Source organism: Oncorhynchus gorbuscha, linkage group LG21, assembly GCF_021184085.1.
Source record: "Oncorhynchus gorbuscha isolate QuinsamMale2020 ecotype Even-year linkage group LG21, OgorEven_v1.0, whole genome shotgun sequence".
In the NCBI taxonomy this organism is placed as follows: Eukaryota; Metazoa; Chordata; class Actinopteri; order Salmoniformes; family Salmonidae; genus Oncorhynchus; species Oncorhynchus gorbuscha.
In genome coordinates this window covers 39,257,478-39,272,538 of record NC_060193.1, presented here as the reverse complement: position 1 = coordinate 39,272,538, position 15,061 = coordinate 39,257,478, and the positions used below count along the sequence as shown (strand labels likewise).

The 15,061-nt window shown below is 41.1% G+C and overlaps 1 protein-coding gene across 3 annotated transcripts; it reads right to left on the bottom strand.

Moving 5' to 3' along the window:
- Positions 1-1,674: 1,674 nt before the first annotated feature.
- LOC124007961 (gastrula zinc finger protein XlCGF26.1-like) lies at positions 1,675-14,699 on the bottom strand. Of its 3 annotated transcripts, XM_046318866.1 has the most exons (3): positions 14,155-14,699; positions 9,357-9,401; positions 1,675-3,186 (listed from the first exon to the last, which is right to left on the bottom strand). In XM_046318866.1, the coding sequence occupies exons 1-3, from the start codon at positions 14,462-14,464 to the stop codon at positions 2,819-2,821; spliced, it is 723 nt and encodes a 240-aa protein (XP_046174822.1). In that variant the 5' UTR covers positions 14,465-14,699; the 3' UTR covers positions 1,675-2,818. The 3 variants fall into 3 exon arrangements, with proteins under 3 accessions (XP_046174822.1, XP_046174823.1, XP_046174821.1); XM_046318867.1 differs by lacking the exons at positions 9,357-9,401; positions 14,155-14,699 and adding an exon at positions 5,458-6,137; XM_046318865.1 differs by lacking the exon at positions 1,675-3,186 and having other exon boundaries at positions 7,054-9,401.
- Between the last annotated feature and the right edge of the window lie 362 nt (positions 14,700-15,061).

The following is a 15,061-nucleotide window of genomic DNA, read 5'->3' as shown; positions in this document are numbered from 1 at the left end:
CAGAGTCTGGAGATGCCGTGGAGAATGTTCTGCTGCATGCAACATTCTCCAGCATGACCGGTTTGGCAGTGGGTCAGTCATGGTGTGGGGTGGCATTTCTTTAGGGGGCCGCACAGCCCTCCATGTGCTCGCCAGAGGTAGCCTGACTGCCATTAGGTACCGAGATGAGATCCTCAGACCCCTTGTGAGACCATATGCTGGTGCGGTTGGCCCTAGGTTCCTCCTAATGCAAGACAATGCTAGACCTCATGTGGCTGGAGTGTCAGCAGTTCCTGCAAGAGGAAGGCATTGATGCTATGAACTGGCCCACCCGTTCCCCAGACCTGAATCCAATTGAGCACATCTGGGACATCATGTCTCGCTCCATCCACCAACAGACTGTCCAGGAGTTGGCAGATGCTTTAGTCCAGGTCTGGGAGGAGATCCCACAGGAGACCAACCGCCACCTCATCAGGAGCATGCCCAGGCGTTGTAGGGAGGCCATACAGGCATGTGGAGGCCACACACACTACTGAGCCTCATTTTGACTTGTTTTAAGGACATTACATCAAAGTTGGATCAGCCTCCAAATCCAGACCTCCATGGTAAATTTGATTTCCATTGATAATTTTTGTGTGATTTTGTTGTCAGCTATGTAAAGAAAAAAAGTATTTAATAAGAATATTTCATTCATTCAGATCTAGGATGTGTTATTTTAGAGTTCCCTTTATTTTTTTGAGCAGTGTATCTCGTTCATATAGAAAACACGTGATCTTGGTATCTTGGTACAGACTAACTGTGAATTAGTCATCTCGGGTCTGTAGCAACAGATATTTATTCTAGTCTTCCAGTGAGGTGTCAAAACAACAGAAAATCACTCTAGACACAGTTCCCGTGAAGTAGATCAACGGTTCCCTGAATTGGGCCAAGCGCCTTTGGCCTGTCTGTCGAGAGGGTGTGTAGTTGCACACCCACACAAACATACACATCAACTTCTCAACCTTAAAAAAAGATCCTTCAACACATTAGAAGTCATAAACTTAAATAGGCTAAATAGCCTGAACTGTGTGATGTAGTAGGGAGTTGTAGTTTCCAACAGGCCAATATTCTACATAGTTTAGCACATAAAATATAATCAACTACAATGTCCATAATCCATTGCATACCTACTTGTCTTGTCTGTGTTTCTTTTACACCTGCTATGTAAAAGAGACAGAAGAATGCGCAATGGTCAATGCTATCTGTGATCTTTGGGACATCTCTACCCTAAACCCTAACCTTAATACAATAGTATTATTATTTTTCTCCTTTGTCTTTCTATAGAATCCTAAAACTCACTAGCTCCTAGAACTCTCGTCCCTTTGGAACGAGCCCAAACGAAGCTCAAATCAAATTGTATTAGTCTGATTTCAAGAGCAAACTCCTGCAATATCCGTAGTAACTTTCCACCTCACTGTGGAGCTTCTCTCTCTTTTCAGGGTTCACTAGATAGGCATATTGTTTGATCGGGGCCCAGTCCCCAATGTCATGCTCTAGTACATTTGGGTTGGCACATCTGAGAATGAACCCTGATATTATAAAAGCAGGATAATATAATTATACCCCAAAATTGTCAGTTGGTTGCATAAATAATTATGATTACTAAATGTTACATGAATTGTAAATATGAAATATCAAAACCAAATGTACACACCCCTTTGTTAATATGTATTGGCAATAAGTAACTTAATGGTGAGGCATGGAATAATAAAACATGTATCTTTTGTCAGGCTGGTTGTTTGAAATATGAGGTGACTTGAATCATGCTTCTTCAGTAGTGGAATAAAGACAATTAGCACTTGGATGTTGTAACGAAATACTGGAGTGATGTAAGATTGTTAACAAAATTGATTATAGACCCATTTATTATACTGCATCCATTTGTTTGGGCTGCAAATACGTTGAAATGAAGTTGTTTTCAAGTAATTGAAAAAACTACCCAAAAAGGTATCTTTTCAACTTTCACTTTCAGCTACAACCGGACATAGTCTTCTTTTGAATTACATTTTGCTAAATGGGAATAGTGCAATGTCAAAACACAGTTTTAACCTGTCCAAATCAATAACCAATATGTAGAAACAGTTTGTTCCCTGGTAGGCCGTTATTGTAAATAAGTTAACCCTCTGTTCCCCAGTAGAACATCATTGTTAATAAGTCAGTTAACCCTCTGTTCCCTAGTAGATCATTGTTAGTAAGTCAGTTAACCCACTGTTCCCCAGTAGAACATCATTGATAATAAGTTAGTTAATCCTCTGTTCCCCAGTATAACATCATTGTTAATAAGTCAGTTAACCCTCTGTTCCCAGGTAGGTCATCATTGTTATTAAGTCAATAATTTAGGCTTCACTAAACAAAGGAAACCAAAACTTATGTCATCACTCATCAATATCATGTTGAAATCAATTGTGCCGAGGGGAGGGAGATGAGGTTGCACGTCCTGTTAAAACGAACAACTCAAAAACCACATGGAATCTGGGAATAATGTGTACATCACTGGTTAGAGGTTCTACATTCTGACATTCATTATAATACTTCCACAATATTAAAAACATTCTACATTATTTCATTGATATCATGAAACAGTGTATTTTCTGATGTTTGATCAGAGAATCTCCTCCCACACTGACGACAGCTATTTTATTTCTTTCCTGTGTGTGTTCTCTGGTGTATTGTCAGATAGCTAGATGTTTAAAAACTCTTCACACTTTGAGTACAGCAAAAAGGATTCTGTCCTGTGTGTGCTCTCTGGTGTAAAGTCATCTGGCTAGATGTAGTAAAACTATTCCCACATTGATCACAGCTATAAGATTTCTCTCCTGTGTGTGTTCTCTTGTGTATAGTTAGGTGTAGTAAAACTCTTCCCACATTGATTACAGCCATAATATTTCTCTCCTGTGTGTGTCCGCGGATGTAGTATCAGGCTGTTTAGCCGAATAAAACTCTTTCCACATTGATCACAGCCATAAGGGTTCTCCCCAGTGTGAATTATTTGATGTATTTTAAGGTCTACTGAAGAGTTTAATCTTTTCCCACAGTCAGAGCAGCAGTAAGATTTCTCTCCTGTGTGTACTCGCGGGTGTTTCTTGAGGAGTTCTGGTCGGGAGAGACTTTTCTCTGCCTCGTCAGCATCATGATGTTGTTGAGGATCCCCATAGTCCCGTCTCTCACCTGTGTGAATGACAAAGTCAGACAGATGGTTAAAGGACCACAACAGAAGAAATCCACTGTTTATTTGAGGTAAAAGGTGATGCCCAGAGCGTACCCATGAAGTCGTTCAACAATTGAGATCTGTTCAATTTGACAATTAAGACAGTCAAGTTAGCAACAATAGTCATATTTTGTCTTGTTTCCACATTAATAGTAACTAGAAATAAGTTATTAAAGTTGTTGAAATCCTAAGCAGTGTGCCAGACGACTTTTGGTCTCCTTTCTGTGTTTAATCAAATTGCAGCACAAGGGCAATGCACACACAATTTTATTGCAGAAACACCTACCTGCTAATGACGAAACCACTAGTTATGGATGTAGTATATCTGGTAACGAGGAAACCACTAGTTATGAATGTAGTATATCTGGTAACGAGGAAACCACTAGTTATGGATGTGGTATATCTGGTAATGAGGAAACCACTAGTTATGGACGGAGTATATCTGCCTGGAGCAAAAATGGTGAGCGAAGATTTGTCTTCCACAATATTACAGCACACTATCATTGTAAGATCGGGAGTGCTACTCAAGGAAACTCACATTAAGCTCTGTGTCTATTCACTAATTCACCACCGTGGGGGAAAACTCACGGGAGTTCTCATAGGCTGACAGCAAAAATAGCCTCCATTTACAGGTTGCTTATGAGCGCATTTCACACTACTTTTGGATTATAATTGTAAGGTTTGTTTGAATCTCTTGCTTAATGTAATGTTTGTGTTTTTGTCTCAAATCAACTGCTTAACACTTTTCAACCAGTAAAATGCTCTTTGGCTAGTTTTGCCATCAGCCTGACAATGAGGGTTTGTACACTAAGTGTTTAATGAATTGGCCCATAACTTCAGCTACCAATAACATAGACCTACTGTAGGACCCATAACTTCAACTAATAACAACATAGACCTACTGTAGGAACCATAACTTCCCCTCACAATAGCAGACCTACTGTAAGATTCATAACTTCACATAACAACAACATAGACCTAGGACTAGAAATAATTTAATATTTCAGGTGAAACCTGGAAACTAAAATGTCTGTCATGACATTTCATAACCTGATCACCAGATAATTGTGTGAATAATCCCACTAAGCTCCTCTGTAATGTGTTGTGATTCTAAATGTCCTGAATAAAGGAAATAGTTCTGTGTTTTGTAGAATAGCCTATCCATCGTTAGTTTGTTTCCAAACAGACTAACGAGACCCTACTGTAAATCAAGCAGACAGTAACACATTATAAACATCAATTTGTTATGGATGTTGGATCCAACATGGAGCACGGCATAACTGTCTTTACCAGAGTAATGAATGAAGAAGCACTTTGGTTGTTGATGTTTGTCATTTGACTGTCATTCAGAAAATGATCTCCTGGATCAGCTGATGATAGTTGAACATGTGACTGTAACTAAACAGCTACAGAATTAAGTATTATATGTAATTATTGACGAACCGCGTTAATGACAGTATCCATTTGGGTGTTGTCATTAAAGTTATGGTGACTAGGTTAGAACCATTGGATTTTGCTTACTCTGAAATTATTTAGGATTTCTGTGCCCATGAAAACTGTTTTCCCAGAATAATATAAGGAGACACTGAATGTTACGTAGGTAGAGTGCATTTCAGAGATCTGTACAAAAAAAAACTGTATGAACAGGACAATAACCTAAACCACAAAGCCAAATCTACACTGGAGGAGCTTACCAAGATGACATTGAATGTTCCTAAGTGGCCTAGTTACAGTTTGGACTTAAATTGTCTTGAAAGTCTATGGCAAGACTTGAAAATGGCTTTCGAGCAATGATCAACAACCAACTTGACAGAACAGGAAGGATTTTCAAAAGAATAATGAATATTCACATGAAGATCAGTCGTCTATTGGATGACTCCCATCAAGGCAACTCCTTGAATGCCTTACTATGACATCACTCACTCCTTCCAGTTTGCAGTTGTCTAAAAAAAACACTATTTTGCCCAAAACATTTATTTGTTTCCCTTTAGTGTGTTTATACTTTACTGTATTTATATATCACTTTTCAACAGGAAAAGTTAAAAATCACTGGAGGACGTCATGAACAATTCCGACAGTACAAAAACATATTCAAGAGTAGAATGACCTTTTAAAAATCACACACCAGTTCAACAACTGCAGAGTTTGTGTCCCTGTTTTATAAGATAGTACTCACTGTATTTACTGGTGTTAATCAGATCAATGCCCCTGTTTTATAAGATAGTACTCACTGTATTTACTGGTGTTAATCAGATCTCCAGTCTTCTCTTTTGTGACAGTAATCTCCCCCTCTTCATCCGTCATTTCAAAAACGTCTTCATCTTCTTTCACTTCATCCTCCACTCCAAATACGGCATTTTCTTTCACAGTAACATCCTCCTCTTTCACTCTGAAGGCGTCTTTCTCTTCTTCTTTCACGGTAACAGCCTCACCCTCTACTTGTTTTTGTATTGTAAAAGCCTCCTCTTCCTCCTCCTCCATCACGGGAGATTCTTTCTCCATCCAGCAGACCTCCTCTTCTTTATCAGGAGGAGAGTAGCTTAGGGAACTCATGGTCGGGGATGTCAGCGAGTTAACATTAGCGACTAGACTAGTGCTAACTTAACCAGCCAGCTAGTTGATTAACAACATAAATATTAAATTAAATGGGGTAGCTAGTTTTTACCACATAAGTATGATTCAATCATAGTGGCAAATAAACCACGAAATTGTCTAAAGAACTTGAACGTTCCGACTTTGTTGTGTAGCTACCGAGGTGGCCGCAGTTGTTAAAGAAGTGTTCCGTCTGTAACGGATGTGAAACGGCTAGCTTAGTTAGCGGTGTGCGCTAAATAGCGTTTCAATCGGTTACGTCACTTGCTCTGAGACCTTGAAGTAGTAGTTCCCCTTGCTCTGCAAGGGCCGCAGCTTTTGTGGAGCGATGGGTAACGACGCTTCGTGGGTGACTGTTGTTGATGTGTGCAGAAGGTCCCTGGTTCGGGCGAGGGGACGGTTTAAAATTATACCGTTACACGTCCACTAGATTATACGTCACACTAGAAACATCGCCTGAAAGACCATATATCGCCATCTGCTGTCTGGAGGGAGTAAACGCAGTTGAGGAGGGAAAACTTTTTTTCTTCTTCATTGAATTATAATATTATAAAGAAGTTTAGGGAAACATTTTTTTTCTCTCCATTAAATAAGAATATTATATTAACACGTATAAAGAGCAACGAGTGTTGTTTGATTAGTTCAGATTTTTTATGAGAATTTAAAACAAATTCTACGTCTACTCCACATCTGTATTTCTGATTCAGTCAGATAACTAGATTTCGAAATAAGCTCTGTCAGGTTGAATCCAGCTCTGTCAGGTTGGATGGGGAGCATCACTGCACAGCTATTTTCAGGTCTCTTCAGAGATGTTTGATCAAGTTCAAGCCCGGGCTCTGCTTGGGCCACTCAAGGTTATTCAGAGACTTGTCCCGAAGCAACTCCGCCGTTGTCTTGGCTGTGGGCTTCAGGCTGTTGTACTGTTGGTAGGTGAACCGTTGCCCCAGTCTGAGGTCCTGAGTTCTCTGTAGCAGGTTTTAATCAAGGTTCTCTCTGTACTTTGCTCCGTTCATCTTTCCCTCGATTCTAATTAGTCTCCCAGTCCCTGCCGCTGAAAAACATCCCCACAGCATGATGCTGCCACCACCATGCTTTACGCCAGGCGAGACGCTTGGCATTCAGGCCAAAGAGTTCAGTCTTTAGGTGCCTTTTGGCTCCAAGCGGGCTGTCCTGTTCTTATTACTGAAGAGTGGTTTCCGTCTGGCCACTCTACTACAAAGGCCTGATTGGTGGAGTGCTGCAGAGATGGTTGTCATTCTGGAAGGTTCTCCCATCTCCACAGAGGAACTCTGGAGCTCGGTCAGAGTGACCATCGGGTTCTTGGTCACCTCCCTGACCAAGGCCCCTCTACCCCCATTTCTCAGTTTGGCGGGCGGCCAGCTTTAGGAAGAGTCTTGGTGGTTCCAAGCTTCTTCCATTCTAGAATGATGGTGACCACTGTGTTCTTGGGGACCTTCAATGCTAGACAATTTTTGGTACCCTTCCCCAGATCTGTACCTCGACACAATCCTGTCTCGGAGCTCCATGGACAATTTCTTCGACCTTATTGTTTGGTGTTTGCTCTCACGGGCATTGTCAACTGTGGGACCTTATATAAACATGCATTATCATAAACAATATGATTTCATGTGGCAATTCTCAGTCAGAAATAAGTCAGAACACCGCGCCTTTATTCTCTCATGTGATTTCAGGTTCTGTGACTGGGAAAATGTCCTTCCACACAGAGAGAGAGCAGTGGTAGGGCCTTTTTGGTGCGTCTTCTTATACTCCTTCAGGCTCCTTAACCAGGTAAAACTCTTTCCACACTGGGAGCATTGGAAAGGCTTTTCTCCTGTGTGTGTGTCCTCTCATGAGCTTTTTGGTTCCCTACTCGTAAAAATCAATTTTACACTGGGAGCAGTGGTAAGGCTTTTTTGGTGTGTCTTATGCTCCTTCAGGCTCCTTAACCAGGTAAAACTCTTTCCACACTGGGAGCAGTGATAAGTCTAGTCCCTCTCATACCAAATACTGAGAAGAGAACTGAATTAAACCTCCATAAAATAAAACTGTCTTCCTGCAAGACTAGATTCCTCAAAAACCTGAAGTCAGTTTTCAGAACATACCATAATTTCTTAACGTGGTGGCCTCCATAATAATAATAATAATAATGCAGAACATAAAATCTAATCTTGCTCTCATGTTTATAGCAGAGCTCTATAGGCAAAGGGGGATAACTAGTCAGTTGTACAACTTCAACTGAAATGTGTCTTCCACATTTAATCCAACCCCTCTGAATCAGAGAGGTGCGAGGGGCTGCCTTAATCGACATCCACGTCTTCAGTGCCCGGATTTTCTTCTGTGTGTATTCTCTCATGCCTTTTCAGGGTAGCTAACACGGTAAAACTCTTTCTACAATGGGAACATTGGAAAGGCTTTTCTCCTGTGTGTGTCCTCTCATGAGCTTTTAGGTCCCCTACTCGGGAAAATCTATTTTTACACTGGGAGCAGTGGTAAGGCTTTTCTCCTGTGTGAATTCTCTCATGCTCTTGTAGGTGCCCTCTCTGAGTAAAACTGTTTCCACAATGGGAACATTGGAATGGCTTTTCTCCTGTGTGTATTCTCTCATGCCTTTTTAGGTTACTTAACACGATAAAACTCTTTCCACACTGGGAACATTGGAAAGGCTTTTCTCCTGTGTGTGTCCACTCATGCTCCTTCAGGCTCCTTGACTGAATAAAACTCATTCCACAGTGGGAACAGTGATGAGGCTTTTCTCCTGTGTGTATTCTCTCATGCCTTTTCAGGTTAGCTAAGACAGTAAAACGCTTTCCACACTGGGAACAATGGAAAGGTTCTTCTCCCGTGTGTGTCCACTCATGAGCTTTTAGGTCCCCTGATCGGGAAAATCTCTTTTCACATTGGAAGCAGTGGTAAGGCTTTTCTCCTGTGTGTATTCTCTCATGCCTTTTCAGGTTAGCTAACAGGGTAAAAATCTTTCTACACTGGGAACACTGGAAAGGCTTTTCTTCTGTGTGTGTCCACTCATGCGCCTTCAGGCTCGCTAACTGAATAAAACTAATTCCACAGTGGGAACAGTGATAAGGATTTTCTCCTGTGTGTATTCTCTCATGCCTTTTCAGATTAGCTAACACAGTAAAACTCTTTTTACACTGTGAGCATTGAAAAGGCTTTTCTCCTGTGTGTGTCCTCTCATGAGCTTTTAGGGCCCCTACTCGTGAAAAACTATTTTTACACTGGGAGCAGTGGTAAGGCTTTTCTCCGGTGTGTATTCTCTCATGCTCCTTCAGGCTTCCTAACTGAATAAAACTCTTTTCACACTGTGAACATTGGAAAGGATTTTTTCCTGTGTGTGTCCTCTCATGAACTTTTAAGTCCCCTGATCTGGAAAATCTCTTTTCACAGTGGAAGCAGTGGTATGGCTTTTCTCCAGTGTGTGTCCTCTCATGGCGATTTAGGTTCCCTAACCAGCGAAAACTCTTTTCACAGTGGGAGCAGTGGTGTTGTCTTGCTGGTTTGGGCGTCTCTGGGTCTGGCTCACCTGAAGGACTCTTCCCGCTGTCATAGCGAGAGTCTGGTCTCTCTCCTGCAAAAGACAAACAGTATCGAGTTAAACAGAGACCTAAATGAAACCTCCACATGATAAAACTGTCTTCCTATGAGGTTTAATCTAGACTAGATCCCTCAATAAAAGAGCAGAACTGTTCATCACAAAGTGGCTGTAGTGCTTTGTAGGCTGGGTAAATCCAATTGAATTCAATACATTTTTGACAGCATCCCTTTTGATTAAAAAAATAAGACTATGGGATGGCGTATCGCTTCAAATCAAATCAAATTGATTTATATAGCCCTTCTTAGACCAGCTGATATCTCAAAGTGCTGTACAGAAACCCAGCCTAAAACCCCAAACAGCAAGCAATGCAGGTGTAGAAGCATGAATGCTTCAGAATGCTGTGGTAGCCAGACAGGTGTGTGCCTTTCCATTTCATGTCCAATCAATTGAATATAACACCGATGGACTCCAATCAAGTTGTAGAAACATCTCAACGATGATGATGATGGAAACAGTATGCACCCGAGCTCAATTGAGTCTCATAGTAAACGGTTTGAATACTTGTGTAAATAATAATAATAAATAATAATAATATTTTTTCCATTTAATAAATGTGACATCTTTTCTAAAAACCTATTTTTGCTTTTTCATTACATCATTGTGTGTAGATTAATCCGTTTTTTTATTTATTGTAGAATGAGGCTGTAAAATAACAAAATGTGGAAAGACTTTAGTGACATAAATAAGGGATTAAAGACATCCCAAAAAATCTCACAGATATAGGACAGACACCTCAGAACAAACTTCCTTTAGATGTTTTGGGGGAAACAATGTTACTATGGTTACTGTTGTTCCATGTTGTGAATGTTATCCAATGTGTTACTATGGTTACTATGAGTTATAGCAGTACGGACAAATCGTTTTTTGAATTAAAATAATTTAATATTTTTTGTTGATACTTCCATTGGTCTTACAATTCAAAATGTAATAGCAAAATGATCCTTGGTATAACCTTAAAACATTTCCCATTCCGTTGTCGTTGGAGTGAGGCCTAGCCTACCGGTGAAGGGGGTCTCATTTTGGCTGGAGGGAAGGTTGTGCCAAATCCTGTGGTTTGTAAGGAACCCAGAATTAAGGAACCAGATGGGTTATCAGAAAAGTACCCTAAAGTGATCCCAGCATGTGCCGTTACACGTGCTCTGTCTAAGAAAGTCACCAGGAGCAAGTCTAGTGTTGAGGATATCAGCGATCCCACCATTTTCGACCTGTCAGACATTTATGGGTGATCCTGATTTTGGTCAACCTCCTGAGTTGACCTCTCATTTGAAAACCCCAAAGGTGAGAGTTTGTAGAACCTCAATGAAGAGAGGATCCCTACAGTTGACACTTGGATGTCTAGGAAGCAACTGATTGCTGAACAGAGTTAAGATGTTTCTAGGAAGCAGCTGATTGCTGAACAGAGTCAAGATATTTCTAGGAAGCAGCTGATTGCTGAACAGAGTCAAGATGTTTCTAGGAAGCAGCTGATTGCTGAACAGAGTCAAGATGTTTCTAGGAAGCAGCTGATTGCTGAACAGAGTCAAGATGTTTCTAGGAAGCAGCTGATTGCTGAACAGAGTAAAGGAAATGGCCTTCTAGCGAGGACATGGCGTTCTAACGAGGTCATGGCGTTCTAACGAGGTCATGGCGTTCTAACGAGGTCATGGCGTTCTAACGAGGTCATGGCGTTCTAACGAGGAAATGGTGTTCTAACGAGGAAATGGTGTTCTCGCGCAACTTCTGGGCAAGACGATTGGCCCAGTTTATCTCAAATTGTTGTTCCAGTTGCGCTTCGACAAAAGATACGGAGGTTGGCTCACGATGGAATTATGGCAGGTCATCTGGGGTCAACAAGACGTCTGAAACAGGATGTTGTGGCTCACAATGGAAGTATGGCAGGTCATCTGGGGTCAACAAGACGTCTGAAACAGGATGTTGTGGCTCACGATGGTAGTATGGCAAGTCATCTGGGGGTCAACAAGACGTCTGAAACAGGATGTTGTGGCTCACGATGGTAGTATGGCAGGTCATCTGGGGGTCAACCAGATGTCTGAAACAGGATGCTGTGGCTCACTGTAAATCCTGTAGTGTTTGCCAGCGGACCGGTAAACCGAACCAAGCTGTACCATTTGCACCTTTGCAGCCTATTCCTACTTTTGACAAAACTTTCAGCAGGGTTCTGGTGGACTGTGTTCTGGTGGACTGTGTTGGTCCTTTGCCCAAAGCCAAGAGTGGTATTTCAGTTAACCAGTGACAGACTATTTGTAATGCAGACATAATATAGTAGTTCATAGGTATCTGGGGTCGAGAGTATTCTTCGGGTTGAGAGACATTTAGTCTCTCTTGTCGGAGAACGTCACAATGGATGTTATAAGAAAAACACTTTCCTACATTTCCTCCAGCAGCCAAGTAGTTCTATGCTCAGGTGAGCACTCCCTCAACATTATCAGGACAGAGAAACCAGACACTCGCTCCCTCAACATTATCAGGACAGAGAAACCAGACATATCATTGCTCACATGGAGAACTCCAAACAAAAAGACAATGAAAAAAATTGACGAATCTTGTAAATGATGGTTCTGAAATAAACCAAAAGTGGTTTCTCACAAGTGTAGCAGGTTTTGAACAGACAACGTTTCCATTCTGTGAATGACAACAGTAAATTACTTTAATTAATACATGTATTAACAGAAATGAATGTAACCAAATGACAGGAAATAACTGTACATTTACTACTGGCCTTTGTATGGGAATTTATATAATAAACTCAAACTAAGGGCAATCAATTCACACAATGAGGAGCAAGAATTGGTGGAAGCCAGCGGAGGACACATTCTGAAGAGAGACTGACCTATATCTTCACCACACAACCCTCCCCTTCTCCTTGTCTCAACATTTTAAATTATACTCAAGAGACATTATCTTCACACCTATTTGAGATGTTTTTCACTGACAGCCTCAACTCAATAATCAGTGAGGCCTATTACCACATGCACTGCCCAAATAGGCATAAGCCTACAAGCTTGTGATTTGAAACAAAACAGGTATTTTTGTAAAGAAGCTAATGATCCCTGACTCCTCTGTGGCAACGTCATGCTTTCTGGTAAAGTATTTTATATATTTCTGTATAGACAGGAGTAATTATATAATTTGGGACAATTTATTTACCTGTTGGACCCACCAATATGCCATTTCTCTTCTGTTCTATTAGACCCACCAATATGCCATTTCTCTTCTGTTCTATTAGACCCACCACTATGCCATTTCTCTTCTGTTCTATTAGACCCACCACTATGCCATTTCTCTTCTGTTCTATTAGACCCACCACTATGCCATTTCTCTCGTGTTCTATTAGACCCACCACTATGCCATTTCTCTTCTGTTCTATTAGACCCACCACTATGCCATTTCTCTCGTGTTCTATTAGACCCACCACTATGCCATTTCTCTCGTGTTCTATTAGACCCACCACTATGCCATTTCTCTTCTGTTCTATTAGACCCACCACTATGCCATTTCTCTCGTGTTCTATTAGACCCACCACTATGCCATTTCTCTTCTGTTCTATTAGACCCACCACTATGCCATTTCTCTCCTGTTCTATTAGACCCACCACTATGCCATTTCTCTTCTGTTCTATTAGACCCACCACTATGCCATTTCTCTCCTGTTCTATTAGACCCACCACTATGCCATTTCTCTCCTGTTCTATTAGACCCACCACTATGCCATTTCTCTCGTGTTCTATTAGACCCACCACTATGCCATTTCTCTTCTGTTCTATTAGACCCACCACTATGCCATTTCTCTCGTGTTCTATTAGACCCACCACTATGCCATTTCTCTCGTGTTCTATTAGACCCACCACTATGCCATTTCTCTTCTGTTCTATTAGACCCACCATTATGCCATTTCTCTCCTGTTCTATTAGACCCACCACACTGCCATTTCTCTTCTGTTCTATTAGACCCACCACTATGCCATTTCTCTCCTGTTCTATTAGACCCACCACTATGCCATTTCTCTTCTGTTCTATTAGACCCACCACTATGCCATTTCTCTCCTGTTCTATTAGACCCACCACTATGTCATTTCTCTCCTGTCCTATTGGATCCACCACTATCATTTCTCTCCTGTTCTATTAGACCCACCACTATGTCATTTCTCTCCTGTCCTATTGGATCCACCACTATCATTTCTCTCCTGTTCTATTAGACACACCACTATGTCATTTATCTCATGTTCTATTACACACACCACTATGCCATTTCTAGTAGCTTAGCATCTCTCTCCATTGAATACAGGCGGTTGACGTCAACAACCCTCATAGAAGATATTTTAAAAAATAGATAGAAAGGATATGTGGGAGATAGAGAACCTTCAGTGACGCTTTGTGGAAAACGACTCCCCTTGTCAGGGCAGAGAGACATCTTGTCAGTATATCCATAATCTTTGGTGTAGCCAACGCAACTCTCACATGGCACTATTGGAGGGCACGATGTGTAGTAAAACATCACTACGTTAAAATCACAACATGCCGTGCCCCCCAGTCTGCGGTCAGCATACAGACCCTTCTCAAATATATATTTTAAGTCACTTTTTGGAAACGGAACGGAGAAAATAAGGGGTAGCTTGTTATCTACGTCGTCTGATTCTAGACATATCAGTCATCACCCCAGGGCCCTCCGTTGAAGAGGTATTGACGAGACAACTCGGAAGTTAAAAACACATTTAAGGCGGTGCTTACTGGTGTTAAACAGATCTCCTATCTCATCCTCTTCATCTTTCAATGTGACTGTAATCTCCCCTTCCTTCTTCACTCCAGAAACGGCATCCTCCTCTTTCTCATCTTCTTTTACTGTAACATCCTCCTCCTCTTTCACTCTGAACGCTTCTTCCTCTTTCACTGTAACAGCCTCAACTTCTACTTCTTGTTTAACTGTGACATCCTCTTCTTCCTTCTCCTCTTTCACGACAATGTTCAGCCCCAGAGCTTCATTCTCCGTCCAGCAGCCCTCCTCTTCTTTAACAGGAGGAGAGTCGTTTAGGGAGCTCATGTTCGGGGATGTTAGCTAGTTAGTTCATCATTAGCATTAGCAACTAGATTAGTGCTAACTTAACCACCCAACTACTATAGCTGACTAATACAAACTAACGTAATATTAAATTAAATAGGTTAACACGTTGAAACGACAGATGTGTGTCTAAAACACAGTAGCTAATATACACCGAAAGCGTATAAATAGCTTGAATCTTTCGGCTATGTTGGCTAGCAAGCTACGGAGGTGGGTGACCAGCTGTTTCTGAAGAACCGTCCACTAGATTATACGTCACGCTGGCAGCGTCGCCGTCTGCTGACTGGAGGGGAAACGCAGTTGAGGATCATGTTTTATTTTCAGACAAAGATTCTTTTGAATGGATTTAATAAAACAATACGATTATATTGATACATAGAAAGACAAGAAAGTGTTGATTGATTAGTGCGAATATTATAATTTTTACTACAGCACATTTAAGGAAGGTTCATTCAGTCAAACTAAATCTAAATAATTAGCCAGCTACTGTAGGTCTACACTGCTCCTACATGGTGTAACAATACATCATGTAGATGTATATAATGAACAGACTAGGTCTATACTGCTCCTACATGGTGT

What these genes read in the sequence shown, in the direction of transcription:
- LOC124007961 (XM_046318865.1), bottom strand. Translation starts at nt 14,464, where the DNA reads ATGAGCTCCCTAAACGACTCTCCTCCTGTTAAAGAAGAGGAGGGCTGC. An exon ending in AGGAGATCTGTTTAACACCA is followed by an intron (nt 9,402 to 14,154) that starts GTAAGCACCGCC and finishes TGTCTTTTGCAG; the next exon opens with GAGAGAGACCAGACTCTCGC.